General features: G+C 37.6%; 2 protein-coding genes across 2 annotated transcripts; one reads left to right on the forward strand and one right to left on the reverse strand.

Annotated features, from left to right (window-relative positions):
* Nucleotides 1-25: 25 nt before the first annotated feature.
* gucd1 (guanylyl cyclase domain containing 1) lies at nucleotides 26-5,977 on the forward strand. Its single transcript, XM_077222618.1, has 6 exons — nucleotides 26-344; nucleotides 707-788; nucleotides 868-1,033; nucleotides 1,244-1,335; nucleotides 2,242-2,483; nucleotides 4,662-5,977. Exons 1-6 carry the CDS (start codon nucleotides 338-340, stop codon nucleotides 4,751-4,753), a joined length of 681 nt encoding a protein of 226 aa, XP_077078733.1. The 5' UTR covers nucleotides 26-337; the 3' UTR covers nucleotides 4,754-5,977.
* On the reverse strand, nucleotides 5,899-16,247 carry upb1 (ureidopropionase, beta). The gene is made up of 10 exons (XM_077222615.1): nucleotides 15,830-16,247; nucleotides 14,990-15,161; nucleotides 14,792-14,879; nucleotides 13,527-13,621; nucleotides 12,034-12,195; nucleotides 8,963-9,132; nucleotides 8,799-8,880; nucleotides 8,239-8,281; nucleotides 6,402-6,556; nucleotides 5,899-6,237 (listed from the first exon to the last, which is right to left on the reverse strand). The coding sequence occupies exons 1-10, from the start codon at nucleotides 15,931-15,933 to the stop codon at nucleotides 6,157-6,159; spliced, it is 1,152 nt and encodes a 383-aa protein (XP_077078730.1). The 5' UTR covers nucleotides 15,934-16,247; the 3' UTR covers nucleotides 5,899-6,156.
* Nucleotides 16,248-21,643: the final 5,396 nt, after the last annotated feature.

The raw sequence follows: 21,643 nt of genomic DNA on the forward strand, positions 1-21,643 counted from the left end.
TGTCTTTCCAGCAGAGGCCGCAGTTCCGCCTCTCCTCAATTCACCGACGCACACTTGTATTTGGTTGGACAGGAAGTGAAACATTCATCCCTGGGTCTGGGAATGACCACCACAAGGCGTGGACTAAACAAGTAGTTTGTAGCCGTTTCACCGCTTCTCAACCAACAGCCTCATCAGCATCAGCAAGATGGACAGATTGTAGCGTGTCTGATGTAGAAGACAGGAGGGCAACGGCTGTCCGGCTAACCCCGCTAGCAAACAGTCTTCATGAAACAAGCCCTGAAATTAATATCACTGCAACACAACAACACCGAGAGACACACACGCAGACTGCATCATGAACGGTGAGTTCGTGTTAAATGACATTCAAATGAAACATCATAGATGGCTTGTAACTGTTTAACCCAACTAGCATTATAATCAATCATGATCCTTCTCTGACATACAATACTGGACCAAACACACAACCCGGATATATTTATTTAAAATGAAGAAATCAACAGTTCATGTATTATCTTGAAGCTGCCTGTGTTTAATTTTAAGTTGTTATTCACTCTCATTTACATGTTCTACGTGAATAAAATGAGTGGCTTGATATAATTCAGTTCACAACCAAAACTAATTTGTCCACGATACAACATAATCAAAAGCTGCTCATTGTGGCACAATGACATTACCAGCTTCCTTTTTGACCTTGTTCTGCCAGATGATGTGATGCTAAACGTACCGGTCATCCGGCAGCTGTTCCACTGGGATTGTGGCTTGGCCTGTTCCAGAATGGTACTGGAGTAAGTATGAATCTTAAGTGATGTATCCTGCAACAATTACCTTAATGATAAATATTTAAACTTTTGTTTGCGTGTGCAGGTATTTACATCCAGTAAGTGAGGAGGAATTTCAGAGAGCGTGTTTGGACTTGGAGTTCACAGAGAGCGTGTGGACTATAGACCTGGCTTATCTCATGTGTAAGCTTGGGGTCAGACACTGCTTCTGCACACAGACTCTTGGTGTGGACAAGGGCTTCAGGAACCAGGTATATGAGCTACTGTCAGTGTCATGATCACTGATGATAGATAAGAGTACAAGCTTTGTGTCACATGCATATTTCCAAGAAAAAGACAATGTTAAAGCATTGGTTTTTATGGTTGTGGAGTAATTTTAGTTAAAGTATCAGTCCTGATGTTATAACTGTTCACCTTGGCATCTGAATAATTTTTCCGTTTCCTTTGTTGTCCTGGTTCAGTCTTTCTACAAAAAGCATTTTGAAACCGAGGAGGACAGGGTGAATGAACTCTTTATGAAGGCTGAGAGCAAAGGGGTCCTGGTGAAGAAATGGTAAGATTTGTTCTCATGTCTATTTTTTCTGTTCTGTGAAGCATGCTGACACTTTGTGCTTGATATACTGGTTTACCACCATCATGGAAACCCTAGAAATGTCAGGGGACTTTTTTCTAGACTTGAAATAATTGTGGAAATTAACAAAAATGTGGAAAATATTTAAATGCTCCGCTTTAAAATATTTAATTTAGGTGATCCAATCTTTATAATATGTATATAAAAAAGTGTTTATGCTTTAATCAAACATGACTGGAAAAGTCATGACAATTCATTGTTCAAAAATTAGCCATGCACAATATATGAGTTATTGGCCCGTATTGAACACCTTTTTAATTTATTGCTATCAATGATATTGTACATTTAATTATGCATTTAATCATGTCCATTTCTTTTATTTTTACGAAAGTGATTTACATTGCATTGAAGGCATTTTTTTCTCCGTTCATGCATTCCCTGGGAATCAAACCCATTCTGCGTTTGTCATGCTCTACAGATGGAGCTACAGGAATGCTTAAAATCAATCGAAAACAATTGATTTTGTTTATTTTAGACGAAGTAGTATCACATTTCAGACATTTATCCTTGTGTGTGTATATATAGTGTGTATATATATTTACCGTTCCATCATTTCTGAAATTTACCAGATTTTATAGGAATATGACTGAGGTGTCCTTGAGCAAGGCACCTAACCCCCAATCGCTCCCCGGGCGCCACTCAAGGCTGCCTGCTGCTCCGGGTGTGTGTGTATTCACTACTCACTACTCTGCTCCTAATGTGTGTGCACTTACTTGGATAGGTTAAATGCAGAGGTCAAATTCCAAGTATGGGTTACCATACTTGGCCATCACATGTCACTTTCACTTTCAGTCCATGAAGAAATCTGATGACATCTTTCTCTTGTAGCTCTGTTACAGTTCAGGAGATCCAGAGCCACCTGGAACAGGGTCATGTGGCCATCGTGCTGGTCAACGCAGTGGTGTTGGTGTGTGAGCTGTGCTCCACGCCTGTCAAATACTGCTGTTTCCTCCCTGTGGGTCAGAAGTGCTTCTGCAGGAAGCCAGATTACCAGGGCCACTTCGTGGTGGTGTGTGGATTTAACCGCAATACCGGCAGCGTCTTCTACAACAATCCCGCCTACTCAGACCGTATGTATTGAGAAGTTTGGATAAGTCTAAACACCAGTTTTGCTAAAATTAAATTAGATAATGAAATATCAAACCAAGTGGCATTATTTTTATATATATGTGTATATATACATACACATATGAGCCAAAACATTTTGACCCCCTGCCTAATATGCTATTGGTCCTGAAAGTGTCCTGTGGTATCTGGCACTAAGACGTTTTCAGCAGATCCTTCAAGTCCTGTAGGTTGCCAGGTGGAGCCACCGTAGATCGAACTTGTTGGTCCAGATCTGGGGAATTTGAAGGCCAGAGCAACACCTTCAACTCTTCATCATGTTCCTCAAACCATTCCTTAACAATGTGTGTGGCAGGGTGTGTAAAATTTGCTGAAAGCATTATCCACTTCCACCAGGGAACACCATTGTTATGAAGGGGTGTACCTGGTCTGCAATAATGTTTAGGTGCAGTGGGTAGCACGTGTCAAATTTACGTCCACATGAATGGTAAGACACAGGGTTTCCCACCAGAACATTGCATCACACTCCCTCCACCGATTCATTGTCCCAAAGTGCATCCAGGTGCCATCATTTCCCCTGGTAAACGGCAAACATGTATACTGCCGTGGACGTGAGTAAAAAGAAAAGGAGACTCATTGCAGAGTCCTGCACTGGTCCTGTTAGGTAAACCCGCACCTGCCCCACACCCACAATACTTAACAGAGCACTGACGCGTTATCCAACAGCAGCACTCATTTAATTCTGTACCCGACTCGACTGGTTTGACATAAGGGCCGCGAACCGAACTGTATTCGCATTAAATCTACATCATGTAGACAAAAATGAATTATTTAACACAAGCAATCAAACCAACACTAACCATTCTGAGTTGATGCATTTATGAAAAATAGACACGCAGGCCAACATGGTAATAATTAAAAGGGAAAAAAGATGAGAACTTGCATCCGTCGTGTAAACAATACAAAACTTTTGCCTGCATCATGTGAACAATCTGCCCATACAGGCTGATTTGAACAAATGTCCATAAATCACACACGCTTAGATGTCTCTATAAATTAAAAGATCATTTAACCAAATATGAGCCTTTACTGTCATATAGTATTTGGGATAATTTAGCAGATTCACTCTGCATGCAAATGCGGTTGTCTCTCCTGAAACACTGCAGTGTATATGTGGCCATCGATCCTCTTAGCAGCATGAAAGATAAAACTTTTATTCAAATTGCGAATAGATTATATATTGAAAGCGAGCAAAGAGCGCTCCCTTAAATGACTGAAGCTGTCAATCACTGTATGCAAACGCTGTGCTCAATGCTGCAAATCGCTTGTAATTAGAAACCTTTGACATTCTTTAGACTGTAGAACGTGAACACAAATAAGCACGGGACCGGTTGAAAGCAGCGGGCTATCAGTGGGTACTGAATTGAGTCGAAATAGAAAGTCTTTGCTATTGGACCTGCAGTCCGCCCGTGCCCTCAGCAAATGACCACGTAAATATGATTCCACCTGTAACATCAAATATTAGCATTGTGCGTGTAGGACTCTGACTCATTGGACCAGGCAACCTTCTTCCTCTGCTCCAAGGACCAGTTCCGACGCTCGCGTGCCCATTGTAGATGCTTTCGATGGTGGACAGGGGTTATCATAAGCACTCTGATTGGTCTGCAGCTACACAACCATTTGACAAATGCGCTGTTTGTTGTAACACATTCCTTCCATAACCATCATTAACATTTTGTGTTACTTGTGCCACAGTAGACCTTCTGTTGGCACCAGACGGGATAGCCTTCATTCCCCCTGTGCATCAATGAGCCTTGGGCGCCCATCCAATACGTTGATTATGAAAACTGATTGTTTACCCTCTGATCTAACCAGGCAGTAATATGATAGTAATGATCAATGATATTCACTTCACCTGTGACTGGTCATAATGTTTTGGCTCATATATATATATATATATATATGCAGATTGTCCAACCACCTTGGATTTGTTTGCATGTGCCTTTTTGATATGTTTGATACTTGATTATCTAATGCTTTTTTGAGGCCACTTACATCTTCGAAACATCCACCTCATTTATTATAGTTTATTATGGTTATTTGTTTATAACTGAGAATCTTTACACATTGCAGGAACATTAAAACTGTGTGTCTCATAATATGCCTATCACTTTGATTGACAGGTGTGTGCTGCACTAGCTTTAGCAATTTTGAGGAGGCCAGAAGGAGCTACGGAACGGACGAGGACATTCTGTTAATCTACAAAGATGATTGAGTCTTGACCGCTTTTGAACGAACACGCATATAACACACTTTTAGCATCCACTGTGGTTGGCTGGGTAGCATTTTTGCCAACAGGTAGCACGTACCAGTTCTGCTGGCCAATAGCGGGTAGTATGTGTCACCTCTGGCTATGGACCTCATAAGGGCTTTAGTGTCGCACAAAACATTACTATGGTGCTACATCGGCCACAGAATGAAATATTCACACAGAAAGGAAAGGGAGATGCTATGTATATGTAACTCATCATTATTGTAATGTAGACTTATATTTTTATCTACCACATTTGATTTATATAGTCTCTGCCACTGTAAGAGGTAGAGGAGTGTACATAATCTTTTTCATTCATGTAAAGATTTTGTGATTGTTCAGGGCAACCTTGCAAAATCACAGGGTTGTGATTCATTTTTTTTTCTTTCTTGGAAGCCACTTAATTGAGCATACAGTGAAAGATTTTAATTATTGTAAAAGAGGGAAGCTGTTTTTAAAAACTCAGGTAAGATATGATAAATCCAGTATGCTAAATTATGTCCCACTGTCGGGAAAGAAATGTTTCAGGGGTGCACTATGTGTGGATTCATTTACTCCAGGGGTTTCCTCAAGGACAAAATCACCTGGACGTCTGTCATAACCTCATGTAAAGTAGCAAGAGAGAGTCTGGCTGCTTTGTGGGCGACTCTAAGCTGTGAACCATACAGTACATTTCAAACTCACTCAGCACTAGTACAGTATTAGACCCATTTCTGTGTTAAAGACAATATTTTGTTGTTAAATTCTCATTATTATAATGTGTTGGTGTCATCAGAGAGAGAACAGGAACACTACGTTTGGAGTTTTACGTCAGTTGTTATGTGGAATCGAGTCGTGCACAGTTTGAAATGGTCTGAACCCAGTGTTGTGAATGCTTTGCTGTTTGCTTGTAAACACACTACGCCTGCTCAGTGGTTCAGATGGTTCAGTCGTGACAAAATGGAAGATGAATGAAATGCTTGCACAATGGTGCTCCACCAGCCATAATTCTGTTATTTAATCTTTGATCATTCATGTTAAAATGTTATTTTTGTGATTTGTTTTTTTTAAGACTGCATCAGGTGTCCGATTACATCAGCTTGTGCTTATTTTTTAAAAAACATAAGGAATGTTGATATGGCAAACTTTATTTTTATGAAATATATAGTTGCATTTAGGAAAAGAATAAAAGTTGGATTTGTATTTTAATCAAATGCATCATTTCCATTATTGACCTTACAAAATGAACTGATAAATTATATTAAGTTATTTTGTGGAATTCAAGTAGAGAGATAAGCACATATCTCTAATACATAATGTGGTTCTCCTGCATCTGCAGAGTTTGGCTTTCAGAAGAAAGCACAGTTCTTCTCAGGGGCTTTTGGCACTCACTCCTTAATGTTGGGTTTGAAGTCATGCTGGACGGCTTTTTTCAGCTCCTCTGCGTACATTTCGTACCTCCCAGTCATCTGTGGAGAGATTCACATGTGTGAAGAGCACACAGACACTACAATAGACTGTCCTGTTTTAATATCTATAGGATATGACTTGTCAAAGAGAATAAACCTCTCTGATGGTGATCATGATGAGAAATCTTCCTGAAAGAAATGTACTGTATAGATTTGTATCCCACCTTGAAGTTCCATTTGTCTGCAACTTGGCGATTTAGGTTCAAATCCAGCTCTGTCACCAGGAGGCCATCGCGGGTTCTGGATAATCCTGGGGATCTGCTGCCATCAGGAGCAGCTACGTAGCTGGAGCCATAAAAGTGGCCTAAGTCATGGTGCGCTACGGATAAGGCAAATCAGAAATCATATAATAAATGCACATCACCGTTCACAAGTTTGGATTCAGTAAAACATTTTTTTTTTTTGTGATTTAAAAAGTAGTCACTTATGCTCACCAAGGCTACATTTATTTGATCAAAAACACTTAAAAAAAGGAATATTGTGAAATATTGTTACAATTTAAAATAATAGTTTTCTATTTTAATGTGTGTTAAAATGTAATTTAGATATTATTTGCTGATTTGCTGCTCAAGAAACATTTCTTATTATTATCAATGTTGAAAACAGTTGTGCTTACTATTTTTGTAGAAATGGATAAACAATTTTTTTTTGTACTTTTTGATAAATATAAAAGTTCAAAAGAACAGCATTTAATTGAATTAGGAAAGTTTTTGCAATATTGTAAATGGCTTTGTCACTTTTGATTAATGTGTCCTTGCTAAATAAAAGTATTAATTATTAGCCTATATTACTGACCCCAAAACTAATGAATGGAAGCGTAAGTTCATTAACAACAAATCAACATTTGATCCCAAATGACCCATTTTGGCATTGTTTTTTCTGTTTTAACATTTTGTCAGTCAATTTTTATGTTCATTTTTATTAATTCAATAACACATCAGTTTAAACTATTTTCTCATGTCTAAAATTTTGCTAACAGGGTTGCAAAACATGCAAACCTCATAGAAAATGTATGAAAAATAATACAACAATACAGTGTCTAGTTTTATCTCCTGAGGCTGACTTTCAACATTTTCTGAAGGTTAAGCATCTCGTTTCACTGATCATGTTGGGACAAACTGCCCTTGTATATGTTTGTGGCGAATGTCTGTGTGACCCTGGTCATGTTACATGGAGGCTGTACATGCATGTAAAACAGCAGAGGGGGGTTTTGGGTTTTAGGTGAAAGGCTTACGCAACAGTAATGAGGGGCTGAAAGTGAGAACAGAGCCTGACAGACCAGAGCATTAGGAACACGACACCTTGGAACAAGGTCCCTTGTCCTCAGCCCGTCACCGACACGGATGCTAGATGGACAGACAGATATGCAAATCTTTTATGCGCCGACACAGCAACACTAAGCTATGGGAAAGAGCCAACTGTACTCACATTTGTATACTGACAGGAAGTTTATTTAGGTTTTTGACCCAAATTGAATTACTGGGCTGAGAGTGCCATCTATGAGTGACTTATGAGAAATGCACTTGATCTCACTAAATGTCTTCATTACACAGAAACCGTGCTACGTATGTATACACTATTGTTCAAAAAGTTTGGGGTCAGTCATTTTTTTAAATAAGTCTCTTATGCTCACCACGGCTGCATTTATTTGATCAAAAATACAATAAAAACTGTAATATTGTGAAAAATTATTACAATTTAAAATAACTTAATATGTGTTCAAATGTAATTTATTTTTGTGATGCCAAAGCTGAACTTTCAGCATCATAACTCCATTCTTCAGTGTCACATGATCCTTCAGAAATCATTCTAATATGCTGATTTGCAACTCAAGAAACATTTCTTATTATTATCAATGTTAAAAACAGTTGTGCTGCTTAACATTTTTTGTGGAAACCAATTTTTTCCAAATGTTTTAAGCAAAAAATACACAAATACACAAAATAAAAGAAACAAGCCCACATACGCAGATACATGCACATGCTCAAACTAAATGGATACCTTTCTTTCCATCTCCAGATGTGAACTCATTCTTGAAATATTCCTGGAAAAGAGAGATCTACGTCAAAACTCAAAGGCTTGGGTCACTTCTGCGCAGAAATCATCAGTAGAGGGCAGCAGAAAACACATATCTGAACATACAACGCTGTATGAGAGGCACTGCAGAACAGACTGTCCAAATAACTCCCATTTAAAACCAATTTAAAGATAATTGGTTTACTGTATCTAACTCTGAGAATAAAAGTCATCCCTCTAAGACATTATAACCACTAACAGAGACCAGACTCTACAGAGCCACAGAAAAAAAAGGCACCGCTCAACTTGTTTTTTCATCTGTGTAACGTTATTTGCAGTTTGGCTTATAATCCTGTTTGAATTATTAGCATGTGCTTATCTAATCTTATTAGAATATATATATAGTTTACTTCAGTTGTGGTTGTGATATTAATCACAGTATGCACATAGATAGGGTAAACAGGACATTTCCTGGCAATCTCTGTGTGTATTTTAGACAAACAATTTTTGGGACAGTTATAGGACAACAGGTGGCAGGCACATACCGTTCCCACCCGGTTGATGGCACAGGTGAAGCAGTGGTTTGCGATGGCTGCATTTCTGGCCTCAATCGACCACATTGGTTCACTGTAACACAAAACCTGCATCAGCATGAGGGAATACGGGCTCTGCGTCTTTCCCATGAGAAGACAGCTGTACAACACGATACCTGAGCAATCCAACTGTGGCCGAGGGATTAAAGATGATCTCAGCCCCATGTATGCTGTACATTAACCAGTTGAGAGGGTGGTGTCGGCCGTAACAGATGTTAACAGCGATTTTTCCAAACTGTGTCTGGAATACAGAGTGGCCGGTGTTGCCTTCCATGTAATATGTCGACTAGAGGAAGAATGAAAAGTCAGTTTAAAAGATGATTTATGGAAATGCAACATCAGTATCATAAAGAAAAGCAACACGTGTTAATATTTCTTTAACCCTTTGATGCATTATAATCAGCATGAAACTGAAGTTGGGATAGCCTTTTCTTCCCTGTGTGACTGTAGGCTATATTCGAGTGAAACGGCTTCTTGAACAGAAAAAAATTAGGTACTGGACTTGATTTTGTCCATCGGGAATTGATTGCATCGTTGGATTATTGTTGATTGCTATTGCTGTAAAAATATATATATTCAGAAGCAGACTGCCTTTATAAATATAGTAGCCTACACTGAATTGTTTGCGGGGGGGGGGGGGGGGGGGGGCTCACTATTTTTGATGACGGAGTAAAATGCATAAATTAACTTTAAATATTGTGTCTGAAAACAGTAAATTACGTCAATATTACGTCTAGTTTATTAAACTGTTGTATAAAGGCAATATCAGCAGGAATATCTACAGCATTCAGAAATGATCTGTTGTAATAAAATTGCCAATGCAAAGCCATTCTGATCTAGGTTTAGACTATAATTTCTACAATATATTTTTTTGTTACCGGCAGGACATTCTTTAAAATATTTGAACTATAGTTCCAACAGATCTGATGTTTGCTTAATACTATTTAGTGCAAGGGAGAATTACCAATATTTTTCTACTAAACGTTAATCTCTGTGTGACTGCTGTAATTTATTGTATGCGAATGTGAGAAATTCAGAGAATATTGTATGCGAATGTGAGAAATTTGTAAAGATAGCATGAAAGATAATCTTATGTGTTAACAGTATTGACAGTGCATGTGATATCTGTGCAGCCGCTTCTGAAAAGGCCATAGCTCACCAAAATATACTGTATGTTGTATTTTGAATTGTGGCCACCGTTCGTTTGTGATGCAAGCATAAATTCATGTAGGGTGATGCAGCATGAAAATTAATGCAGGCTTAAGCTGGACTTAACTGGAGTTCACTGTAAAAATTTATATATGATCAATAAGTTATGACAACATATGTTTTTACATTGCTTTAATCAAAATAAGTTGAGCAATACAACTTTTATATGTTATACAAGATTTCACAATTTTTTATAAGACAGTTTAATGTATTTTAAGTTGAAATGACTTAAACATCCAAGTTGATTGTACTTAAAAAAATTAAGGCAGCAATCTTTTTTTTACAGTGTTTAAAGGTTCAGTGTGTGATTTTTAGCGGCATCTAGTGGTGAGGTTACGAATTTCATCCAACAAAGGTTACGGTGGCCGACAGGAAAATTCGTCTGAGACAGCAGAGAGTAGCCAGTTCAGCAATGAGGTTTCTTTACAAGGATAAATTAAGAAGTTATGTTTACTTAATTATTCCGTAAAACTATGTTATTGCGAATATTATTGTTACTTGTTCATCATTGTGTCGGTGTTTTATTCGCTGAACTAAGCTTGCTTCCTTGCACGAAGAGCAATAGTTACGAAACGCATCTGTCCATTTAGGGCTACTGTAGAAACATGTCGGCGCATTTCAATGTAAGGGAACCCGCGGTGTATGTAGATAGAAACTGCTCATTCTAAGGTAATACAAATATATAATGGTTCATTAAGTAAGGTCTTTATACACCACTGAAAACTTATTTTTCAAGGTAGTGGCGAAACACGTCCTGTAGCGCTGTTTGTTCGCTGTCGGCTACGGTAGAAACATGACAACACAATGTGTCGACCTCCATAGAAGGGGGTGCCCGCAGTTATGGAGATATAAATGTCTCATTCTAAGGTAATAAAAACATAACGATTCATTATGCAAGGTCTTTATACACCACTGAAAACATAGTTATGGATCTTATACTGCATTTCTGTAAATAGATCCTCAGAAAAATTACACAATGCACACATATTTGATGCTAATCAGCATGCCATCAAAATTCTCCTTTATTTTACTGAAAACAACAGAATATAGCTGTCTCTGCCATCTGGTTCCTGCAGTTACACTTGTGTTCCAGGAAAAGAAAGTGGGCAAATTTCCTGTATTGAGCATTATCACAGTGTGGAATGGATCAAAAGAACAACTGATAAACAGCAAAGCAAGGGAGAAATCAACCACTTAAAGTGTCATGGATCATGTAGTGCAGATACACACACGCACACAAACTCGTTTAACCTGGAGGTGGAAAATGATACCCAACATGCTGGAACAAATCTCTGAAAAGAAGAATTTCTAAAGGGGCTGTACTGGACAACTTTTCAGTTACCCAATATGATTTAGACATACCCACGCAGCAGCACAAAATACTGATAACTATATGTACAGTAAAGGTTTGAAATTCGGAGTTTTTTTTAAATAATTTAAAACTGGAAATAAAAAGAAATCATGGGATTTCAAAAACATAAACATAAAACGAATAAGAGATTCTGTACTATTTCTGTCACTATTCAAATAAGTAATTTTGTGACACCTTTGTACAGATGACCAGATGTTCTTTTAATTGAATCTCAAGATGCTCTTAGGATCATTCTCGAGAATGTTGGAGAACATGGTCTTCAGGTTTTACACAAACTTATATTCAACAAGAATACATGGAGTGTGCCGCGGTCACAAATGTACCTTCTGACATTTCCCTTTTAATATAATATATTTGAATACAATAACAATTTGTAAATAATTTGTAATGTTTTTTTAATAAATAAAAAAAAAATTTGCAAAAATGCATTTTTACTAATGATCTCAGACTTTTGGACTGCACTGTATTAAAATTTAATTTATAGCTTACTTAACACTTAATGTAAATAGGTGATGACACTCTATTGATGTGAATACAGAGTGTTACTGTAGCTGTGTTGTGTCACACTGACAGTTGTTTGGCTGTTATGCAGAGGGTGACACCGACCTCATTGAAGTCTCCCACACGTGGAATGTGATTCTTCCGTGATTTGCCCAGAACATCACCATTATTGGACACCACCACTGCCGTGTTCCACAATGTTCCACCGTGGATCTCATCTCTCTCCAAAATGGGAGACACAACCACCAAGTTGTATTTTTTGGCCAGCTAGAAAAAATAAAAATCAAGCACAAATAGTTTCAGCATTAGCAGGAATGGATACTGGAAGTGGAACATAGCAGGGTGGTCGCACTACACGACATTTTTCCTCATTAAATCACTTTGGCTTGTCATAAAAATGCCAAATTCATCTCTGTGATCGAATTTCGTGTTTTATGTATTTTTATTCTGCATGTTTCTGCATGTTAGTCACAACACATGACTGATTTGGGTGACACTAGTTTTTCAAATACTAATAAGCAGTGAGGCAGTCTTTTTAAACATTAATAAAATGTTAAAATATTTAATATTTTAGAGACATTTCATATTAGCGCTTTTGGTATAAGAAAAGCACAATATAAATAAAATGCATTATTATATTACTTAATATATATCTTTATAATTTTATACTTTTATAATAGTTTAATATAGTTTTCTTTTAAAGAATTTCATTATTTTAATGAGGCTTTTTTTTCCATTATGATATCAGGACAGTTGTATCACCCTGACTTTTTTATGCTGACGAAAAAAGAAAGAAAAAACGCAATGAATTTTTATACGGAAATTTAAAAAACATACTCATCATAGTGTAGAACAGTTTTATTTTAGTATTGTTTATTTCATATTAATTTAATATTAATAAATTAATTAATTAGATTTTGATTCAGAAAACATTCTCATTGTAGAAGTCATTTTTATGAACATACTGTATTTTTGAATAAGTTAATAAACATGGACAAAAATATTCTTTTTTGCCATAATCTCTAGAGATCTTGAAGAACCCGCATGATGAAAAAATGCAATTCAACAATATTTAAAGGAAAGTGTACAAAAAAAATACTTATACTAACACAGCACAGATTGGTGCGAGAAATGTGATTTTGGGACATATTTGCAAAAGGATAGATGCGGTTCCTCTGTAAACAATCAAAGGCCACGTAATTCCTCAGAGCTCAGTGTCAGAAGATTCCACAATTACGTGCTGCAGTGCTCATCGTCTGTGGCTCTCGCCGTGGTCAGAACGTCCCTGTCCCCTCTGTGGGCTTAACCTCTTGCTACTTCCATTAACAAATCACCAGCCTCAAAGCAGCTGCACAGCACCGCACCAGTTAAACAAACATGCGCTATATCAAAACTAACTCCCTTCGCAATAGGCACAAGGGAATAAATCAATTCGGTCCATGCCTATAGAAATACAGCCTCGTCTTGAGTTTGAGGAGTGAACAAATAATTAATTTGAGGTTAAATATTTGAGTGTATAACTAAAGATCAAGATGATGCTTCATAGCAAAGGATGAGTGTAACGTTTACATGAAGACATCCATTTATTCAATTCTTACCTGAATACAAAAGCGCGTGGTGAGCCCGTCCTCGGCCGATTCGGCAAACTCTGTCCAGGGCTCCCTCTCTCGTGTGCAAAACGCAAAAGGCATTGCTAAGGGTGGAGGACATGAGAGGAGACAGGAGAGAAAATGATGCTTATTTTTTACCCCTAAAAGATTTCATTAGAACTGATTTTTATTTATGAGTGATTTAATCTGTCGAAATTGATACTCGTTGGTGTCCAATAAAGTGTTGTTTTTCTTGCTAAGAGGGAGGATGAGAAGTACAGTGGAAAGGTTTAAGGTCTTGTTTTTCATTAGCAGTTGTTTTGTTTAGAGCATGACGAAATGATTATGGTTTACATGGCATTTTTTAATGGCTACTAACAAAGCAAACATGCTTCATAGATTTGAATGGAAATACAGGAAATCAGAGCCAAGAGGTCAAAGGTTTACATGGCGTGATGGTTAAGGGGGTTCAAACCTGGGCAACAGGGCCTATTGGGACCCAAAGGGACTGAATGGCCTTTGGGATGCCTAGAGAGTTTATAATTGGAGCATGAGACTCCTTTTCTTCAGGAAGCATCCCTACAGCACGCCACGGCCAACACAAACAGACAAACTGTGAGCGCAGCTTAAACTTCGTCACTACGGCCCTGCTGCGCTCTGCTGATGTAAACCAGATTCTGCTGATGTCTTCACGGGCATCTTACATCACTGAAGGTCAAGAAGCCTTCCCATCCTATACGCTCAGTTCATAAATAAGCACATTAATTTCCTTGAGGAAAACAGGAAATGGTTTATAGATAAACATTGAATTAAACAAGTAATATTTCTGACTGAATATGGGTAGTTAGTCATGTGTCGAACAGTGTCTTGCAGAGTGACATGCTATATTTCATCTTTCATAAAATTATTTGTAAAATAGTTTTCATTTATAATTATATTTATAATTATCACACATGCAGATTTGACATGAATGATGTTTTAAAAACATTTTTGTCAACTATGAATGTCTTTCAGTATGTTTTTGAAATTACTGTAGAGCTGATTTTTTTAAAGAAGTGTATAATAAAATATATTTAAAAGTTATTTAACAAAAAAATATGCCATAAATTTCATGACACCCGAGAGCTGTATATATTTCAGATGCATCTTCGAAACAGTTGTGGGTTCAGCAGAAAGGGAGCCAGTTGTCCGTGCATGTGTGTGTGTGTGTGTGTGTGTGTGTGTGTGTGTGTGTGTGTGTGTGTGTGTGTGTGTGTGTGCGTGTGTGTACTCACTCCAGGCTTCCTGGAAGCATACGATATTGACCCCACTCATGGCCGCCACCTCTACCATCTCCCTCACACGCTTATGCAAAGCTGTGATCTGTCATAGCAAAATGACAATAGAATTCAAATTCAAATTAATAATGATAAATAGATGAAACTTGTTTTAGCACTTGGCCATTATATGTAGTGTGTACTTCTTTCTCTCACCTGTTCAAGCACAGGAGCATCAGTGGGTAGGACTATCTTGTTCTGAATCAGCCCCACGCGGACAGTTCTGGGAGGTCTGAGTTGTTCTGGAGAAGCCTCAAACACATAACCCTTCAGATCAAAATCTTGCTCCGCTGCAGCTTCTATTGCACCCTGGGGAAGGCTGAGCTTCCTGAAATGCATTTATTGCAATGATTAACTGCTACACATGATGAAAATTTAAACAAATAGGGAAGATCGAGATTATTGTAGCCCAATGGTCAATAAATGCATGATATATTTTAAACTGTCCTCTCTCCTTCAAAATATGTTTTTCTTTTCAGTGCGAATGGAATTGTTATGAAATTAATTGTTATATTTGTAATAGCCTAATCATTAAATGATGTTCAAGTGTGCATAATCTTTTTTTCTTTAAAAACATAATAATGCGAAAATTAAAACAATGAAAACGTTCAAATTAGTTTCACTTACATCTATTAGAGCGATATAGTAAAATAAATCGGTGCATGTCAGAGTTCATCTAAAATTCAACTCAATGACGTCATCGCTAAGCCCAGAGACCCCCTTTTTTTTGTGGCTAAAGTCCACCATGAATCATTTACTCAGTTTCAACCTTTACTGAATATCCACTTACTAACCAATTACACTGAAAAACTTCTAGCACATTTAGACAAATGCTGTGAGTTAATCTCTTAAAATGTTTCAGATGTAGGTTATAGTTTCATTATAGGCTAAAGTATATCCATTGAAATTAAAGTCAGCTGGCATCGCACTTCCATTCATGACTGAATTCTGGGGCGTGAACAGTCTGCGTTTAGTGAAAGTGCGTGTAGGACTCACTTCAGCTCTTTTCCGAACAGCAGTTTTCTGACGTTCCTGAGTTCTGCCTCGGGTACATGTGCCTCCAGAATCTTCTCTAGTGATTCAAAGTCATTTCCAGACATCTTGAGTTGTCGTCCTCGTGCTCAGTCTGCAGAGAGAGTGAATTCACCTCGATTTGCATTACTGTTTAACTAGCCCATTTCCAGATCTTATGCAATCGGTTCACGAACAGAGGGTCCAAGTGATCCCATATGGTTTGTTTACAATCTTCATATTTTACCATGTCACGACAGAACAGTTTTCAGTCCAAATCGTATGAGCTGTATTATTAAGTTAGTTTCAAGCAATTTCTGCAGCTGAGCTGACATGCTTTCAGGGGGGTAGTTTAAAATGAGCCACTGGGTGACCAACACCCACCCTTTATCTTGGCAACCATACACGTTTATTGTCATACATGTGACCATGTATTTTGAAACCACCCGTCATTTCCAACAGACTGTGAAAAGGAGATACATATGGGAAGAGTGGAAGAAACATTTACTTTAAAAACTGTTTTTGGCTTTTTAAAATAAAATTTTGGCATAACATAACAGTTGCATCAAAGCAAATTTGTCCAGGTCTAAAAAATATGTATGATCCATATTGGTGATTTAGCAATGTATAAAATCATGCAAATTATTTAGCTAAATATTAACCTGATTTGGTAAGCTAGCTAGTTTTGTCCAAAATGGCAACTACGGGGCAAAGTGAGCCAAATGATGTGGGGTAAATTGAGACAGCGTTTTAACTTACCCCACCATAAGGCACTGTAGTTAAATTAAATCTCTGAAGTTAAACCTGATATAATGTCAATGTAATTTTACGCAACTGGTTTAATTCATCTTTTTTTATTTTATTTTTATTTGATAGGAACAATGTACAAGTACACCAAATCCTTCTCTGTTAAGAACCAGAAGATGCTTAATCATGTATATCTTTCGACCTGTAATCCCTAATGGCCTAACATTGCGGAAAAACTACCATGCCAACTGAGAACCTTTTGACTAAAATGTTTATTAGTTTCAGTGATATTTATTCAATCTAATTCTAATTTAGTTTTTATTTAATTTTTCTCAACAAACTCTGTTTAGTCTGTTTTTGGGAAGGTAACAACTTTTGTGTTCAACATATTGTTTTAGAAATAGAAACAATTGAAGATATTGAAGTTTTATGTTGCTTATAGCTTTAAGAAAGAAAAAAAATATTTACAAAATAGTGAAATGTGAAATAATTCACATGGGATTGATTCAGATTTAGATGGTCAGTTTACACCCAGATGGTGCAACTTACCCTCTGACTCTGATCAACCTACCCCTGACGTGGGATAAATTGATCAACAAGAACATCTTTTTCATGAGAAGCTATTTTTAGAACCCTTCGCCATAGATCCTGAAATTAGTTTAAAATTTGTTAAATTTGTTCTGCCTAATTTTCTCTTATCTTTAGCACCACATAAGTAAAAATGGTTAATCTTACCCCACACTCCCCCGCCCTATCCATAATGCGTTAAAACTGGAAGAGAGGGCAACTCTCTGAGAAAACAAAGGAAATTAACATTTGAACTCTCCCTTGTGAAGTTAGCATCACCATTTGAGACACAAGTTTCACCTCAGTCAGAATACATCTCTTTCCCTCTTCCCCCACTCCATCTTTCTCATGCTGAGATCACCAAAATTCACCTCAAAATCTATTTGGTTTAATGTGAATAATCATCATACAGTGTTATACATGTTTGGTATCATTTGAAATGTCTTAGTGCGACTGGTACAAATGTCTCATTACCAAAGAAGAAAATTATATATTTAAAATGATTACATTAAGAATAAGATATTATGAGGAAATTGTATAGGCCTACTTTTAAAAAAATGTATTTGTCACATGACCATTTAAAATTAACAAAACAATGCTGAAAAAGAGTTTAAAAACAAAGTTTAAGACTAAATCCTAAATACTTTTCCTTACATTCATAAAACTCTTGTGTTGAGCAAAGACAAACGTTTAAGTTGTATCCCATTAAGTTATCTTATAAAAGAACAAATAGGCTACATTAAATGTAATGTATAAATTGAAGTGACTATATGATTTTTATATATATTTTAAAAAGTAGTAGATTCCTGTAATTACAAAGCTGAATTTTTGAGACGGGGATAGCTGCAAGTCGTAATGGGCGTGCCGGAAGGTAAACAAACTCGTAGGAAGACCGAGAGTGTTTACGGTGCCATTTGGGTCAGGACCAATGCTATAACATAGTATAGCAAATGTATAGTATAGCCTTCTCTGTCACCAATATAGGATTTACTTGTAATAAATGCAGGGAGACAGTCAGGCTGACGGAGAAGATTTCAGAACTAGAGACATGCATCCAAACTTTAATTGAGGATAGTAAGAGTGCAAGGGCTTTTAAACTTCAATATCTAGTGCTTTGGATGTGACTAGCTTAGTGAACTTGGTTCGGTTCTGACTGTAGAGCCCGTGCAGCAGGGTAACTGGATGACCGTGAGACGCTGTAGTCGCGGGACAAAACACCGCTCTTCTGTTCCGATTACAACATTAAACAGGTTCTCCCCGATCAGTGAAACACCCACTGAGAATCCTGTTGAATGTAACCTGGTTATTGGCGATTCTATTACACGGAACGTGAAAATAGAGACAGCAGCCACCATGGTCACATGTTTGCCGGGAGCCTGACATCAAAGCAAAATTAAAAGTGTTGACGAATGCTAATCGTAAATTCTTTAAAGATTATTGTTCATGTCGGCACTAATGATGTTCGACTTCGCCAGTCAGAAATCACTAAAATTAACGTTACAGAGGTGTGTGAACTCGCAAGTACGATGTCAGGACCTGTAATTTTCTCTGTCCCCCTTCCTGTTTGCCGGAGTGATGAGATACTTAGTAGACTGTCCTCACTCAATGTCTGGCTGTCTAAGTGGTGTCCGCAAACAAATATAGAATTCATAGACAATTGGAAAAGTTTTGGGGCAGACCTGACCTGTTCAAAAGAGATGGTATTCATCCCTCCCGGGATAGTGCTGCTCTTCTATCTAGTAATACGGCACATAGTCAGAGCTCAAACATGAATCCCCAATTATGGCCAGGAAGCAGACAGACTGACTAAACCGACCATCTGCTAGCTGTCTCACTTCACTGAGGTCAGATAAATCCCAACACATAGAGACCCTTTCACCTAGATATCATCATATAGAGATTGTGTCTGATCCCCTAAACCCATTTAAGGGTAAACATTTAATTAATGTTCGACAAATACAAATACAGATGAACAAATGATAAAGCTCGGGCTGCTAAATATTCGATCCCTTACTTCAAAAGCACTTATTGTTAATGATATGATTACATATTATAACCTAGATGTTATGTGTTTGATAGAAACCTGGCTAAAACCAGACGATTACATTACTTCAAATGAGTCCACCCCCCAAGATTACTGTTAAATACATTAGCCCCATCTGAAAGGCAAAGTGTTGCAAAAGTGTTGCTGTAATTTATAATGCATCTTCGGAACAACAGAGAAGTCTTGTTTTAAATAGAATTCTTTTGAATTGTTGGTGCTTAATGTAACATTATCTAGTGTAAATGATAAATCACGTTTGAGATTTGTGCATTGCTATTGGAGAGGAAGAATTTTCCAAACTTTTTAAATCATCTAAATCGACAACATGTGTGCTAGACCCTATACCAACTAAGTTATTGAAAGAGATGCTTCCAGAGGTCATAGATCCTCTTCTTAATATCATTATTTCATCTTTGTCATTAGGATATGTATCTCTCTATTAGTGCTACTTGATCTTAGTGCTGCATTTGATACTATTCACCACAACATTCTTTTAAATAGACTCGAAAATGATGTTGGCATTAGTGGAATTGCATTAGCATGGTTTAAATCATACTTATCTGACCGTTATCAGTTTGTAGCAATGAAGAGATGTCTTATCGATCAAAAAGTTCAGTATGGCGTACCACAAGGTTCAGTACTAGGAACGCTGCTGTTCACTCTGTACATGCTACCCTTAGAAGATATCATTAGGAAGCATGGCATTTATTTTTGATTACTGTTATGCTGACGATACTGAGCTCTATATTTCTTCATGCCTTGACAAAATTTACCAATTCACAAAATTAACGGAATGGATGGCTGATATAAAAAACTGGATGACTAGTAATTTCCTACTACTTAATTCTGAAAAAAAAGAGATCACATAATAACCTAGAATACTGTCTTAACACTTGATGGCTGCTCTGTCAAGTCTTCGTCATCGATTAGGAATCTGGTGTGCTCTTTGAAACCAATCTTTCATTTGAAAGTCACGTGTCTAGTATCTGTAAAACCGCATTTTTCCATCTTAAAAATATATCTATATTACGTCAAATGCTCTCAATGACTAATGCAGAACAATTAGTTAATGTGTTCATTACAGGCTAGATTATTGTAATGCTATTATGGGTGGTTGCCCTGCATGCTTAATAAACAAACTACAGCTGGTCCAAAACGCAGCAGCTAGAGTTCTTACCAGAACCAGGAAGTATGACCATATTAGCCCGGTTCTGTCAACACTGCATTGGCTCCCTACTAAACATTGTATACATTTTAAAATATTGCTGATCACTTACAAAGCACTTAATGGTTTAGCTCCCCAGTACTTGAGTGAGCTCTTAACGCATTATAGTCCTTCACGTCTATTGTAATCTCAAAATTCCGGCCAGTTGCTAATACCTATAATTTCAAAATAGACTGCTGGAGGTAGATCCTTTTGCTATTTAACAGTCTTCCTAACATTGTTCGGGAAGCAGACACGCTATGTCAGTTTAAATCTAGATTAAAAACACATCTCTTCAACCTGGCATACACATAGAACACTATACATTCCTACAATTCAAATCAATTGAATGATTATTAGGCTGCATAAATTAGGTCAGCCGGAACCGGGAACACTTCCTATAACACCTGATGTACTCGCTACATCATAAATAGAATGGCATCTACACAAATTTTAGTCTTTCTGTTTATTCCGAGGTTAACTGTAATCAGCCGGAACTGGGCCATATCCAGATCAGATGGTGGACTTGCGCCTAGACATGACCACAACGCATCCCTGAAGTGTCAGCAGAGCTTGTGTCAACTAGACTCTTCCCCTGTGAAGGCCTCATCGGCACTGATCCTCAACAAACTCGTCTCCATACGCGTGTGATGACTCTGTAATGCTGCCTGAATCATAATCATACACTGTTCGTTCGTTGGCCAGAGGAGAACTGGCCCCCCGACTGAGCCTGGTTTCTCCCAAGGCCTTTTTCTCCATTCTGTCACCTGATGGAGTTTTGGTTCCTTGCCACTGTCGCCTTTTTTGCCATTGGCTTTTGGCTTGCTTAGTTGGGGACATTTGATTTTAAATTTAACAATATTATTACAACATTATTTTCCTGTTATCTATGTAAAGCTGCTTTGAAACAATATGTATTGTAAAAAGCACTATATAAATAAAGGTGACTTGACAACAGAAATTAACCCTTAACACTACACATCCTAACAGGCAAGACCTTACGGCATGCCCATAACTCTGACCTGCAAATACTAGGGGGGTAACTGTTCTCGGTAAAACAATCTAACAGTACTGTTCTCCACCCACGGTTCAGCACGCACTTGCTAAACTAAACTAATGTAAGCATTGCCAATTTAACATTTAAGCACAAGAAGACCCGAAAGAGAACCCGCGCACGCTGTGAGAAGATTTGTGTGTGAAGCTTGCACACCGAAAGCCGGGTTGCAGACAGCACGAA

This window comes from Siphateles boraxobius, unplaced genomic scaffold, assembly GCF_051911475.1.
Source record: "Siphateles boraxobius isolate OS27281-9 unplaced genomic scaffold, OSU_SipBor_1 9, whole genome shotgun sequence".
In the NCBI taxonomy this organism is placed as follows: domain Eukaryota; kingdom Metazoa; phylum Chordata; class Actinopteri; order Cypriniformes; family Leuciscidae; genus Siphateles; species Siphateles boraxobius.

What these genes read in the sequence shown, in the direction of transcription:
- gucd1 (XM_077222618.1), top strand. An exon ending in TGTTCCAGAATGGTACTGGA is followed by an intron (nt 789 to 867) that starts GTAAGTATGAAT and finishes TTGCGTGTGCAG; the next exon opens with GTATTTACATCCAGTAAGTG. An exon ending in GGGGTCCTGGTGAAGAAATG is followed by an intron (nt 1,336 to 2,241) that starts GTAAGATTTGTT and finishes TTTCTCTTGTAG; the next exon opens with CTCTGTTACAGTTCAGGAGA.
- upb1 (XM_077222615.1), bottom strand. Translation starts at nt 15,933, where the DNA reads ATGTCTGGAAATGACTTTGAATCACTAGAGAAGATTCTGGAGGCACAT. An exon ending in GCCACAGTTGGATTGCTCAG is followed by an intron (nt 8,881 to 8,962) that starts GTATCGTGTTGT and finishes TTTGTGTTACAG; the next exon opens with TGAACCAATGTGGTCGATTG. An exon ending in CAGACAAATGGAACTTCAAG is followed by an intron (nt 6,238 to 6,401) that starts GTGGGATACAAA and finishes ATCTCTCCACAG; the next exon opens with ATGACTGGGAGGTACGAAAT.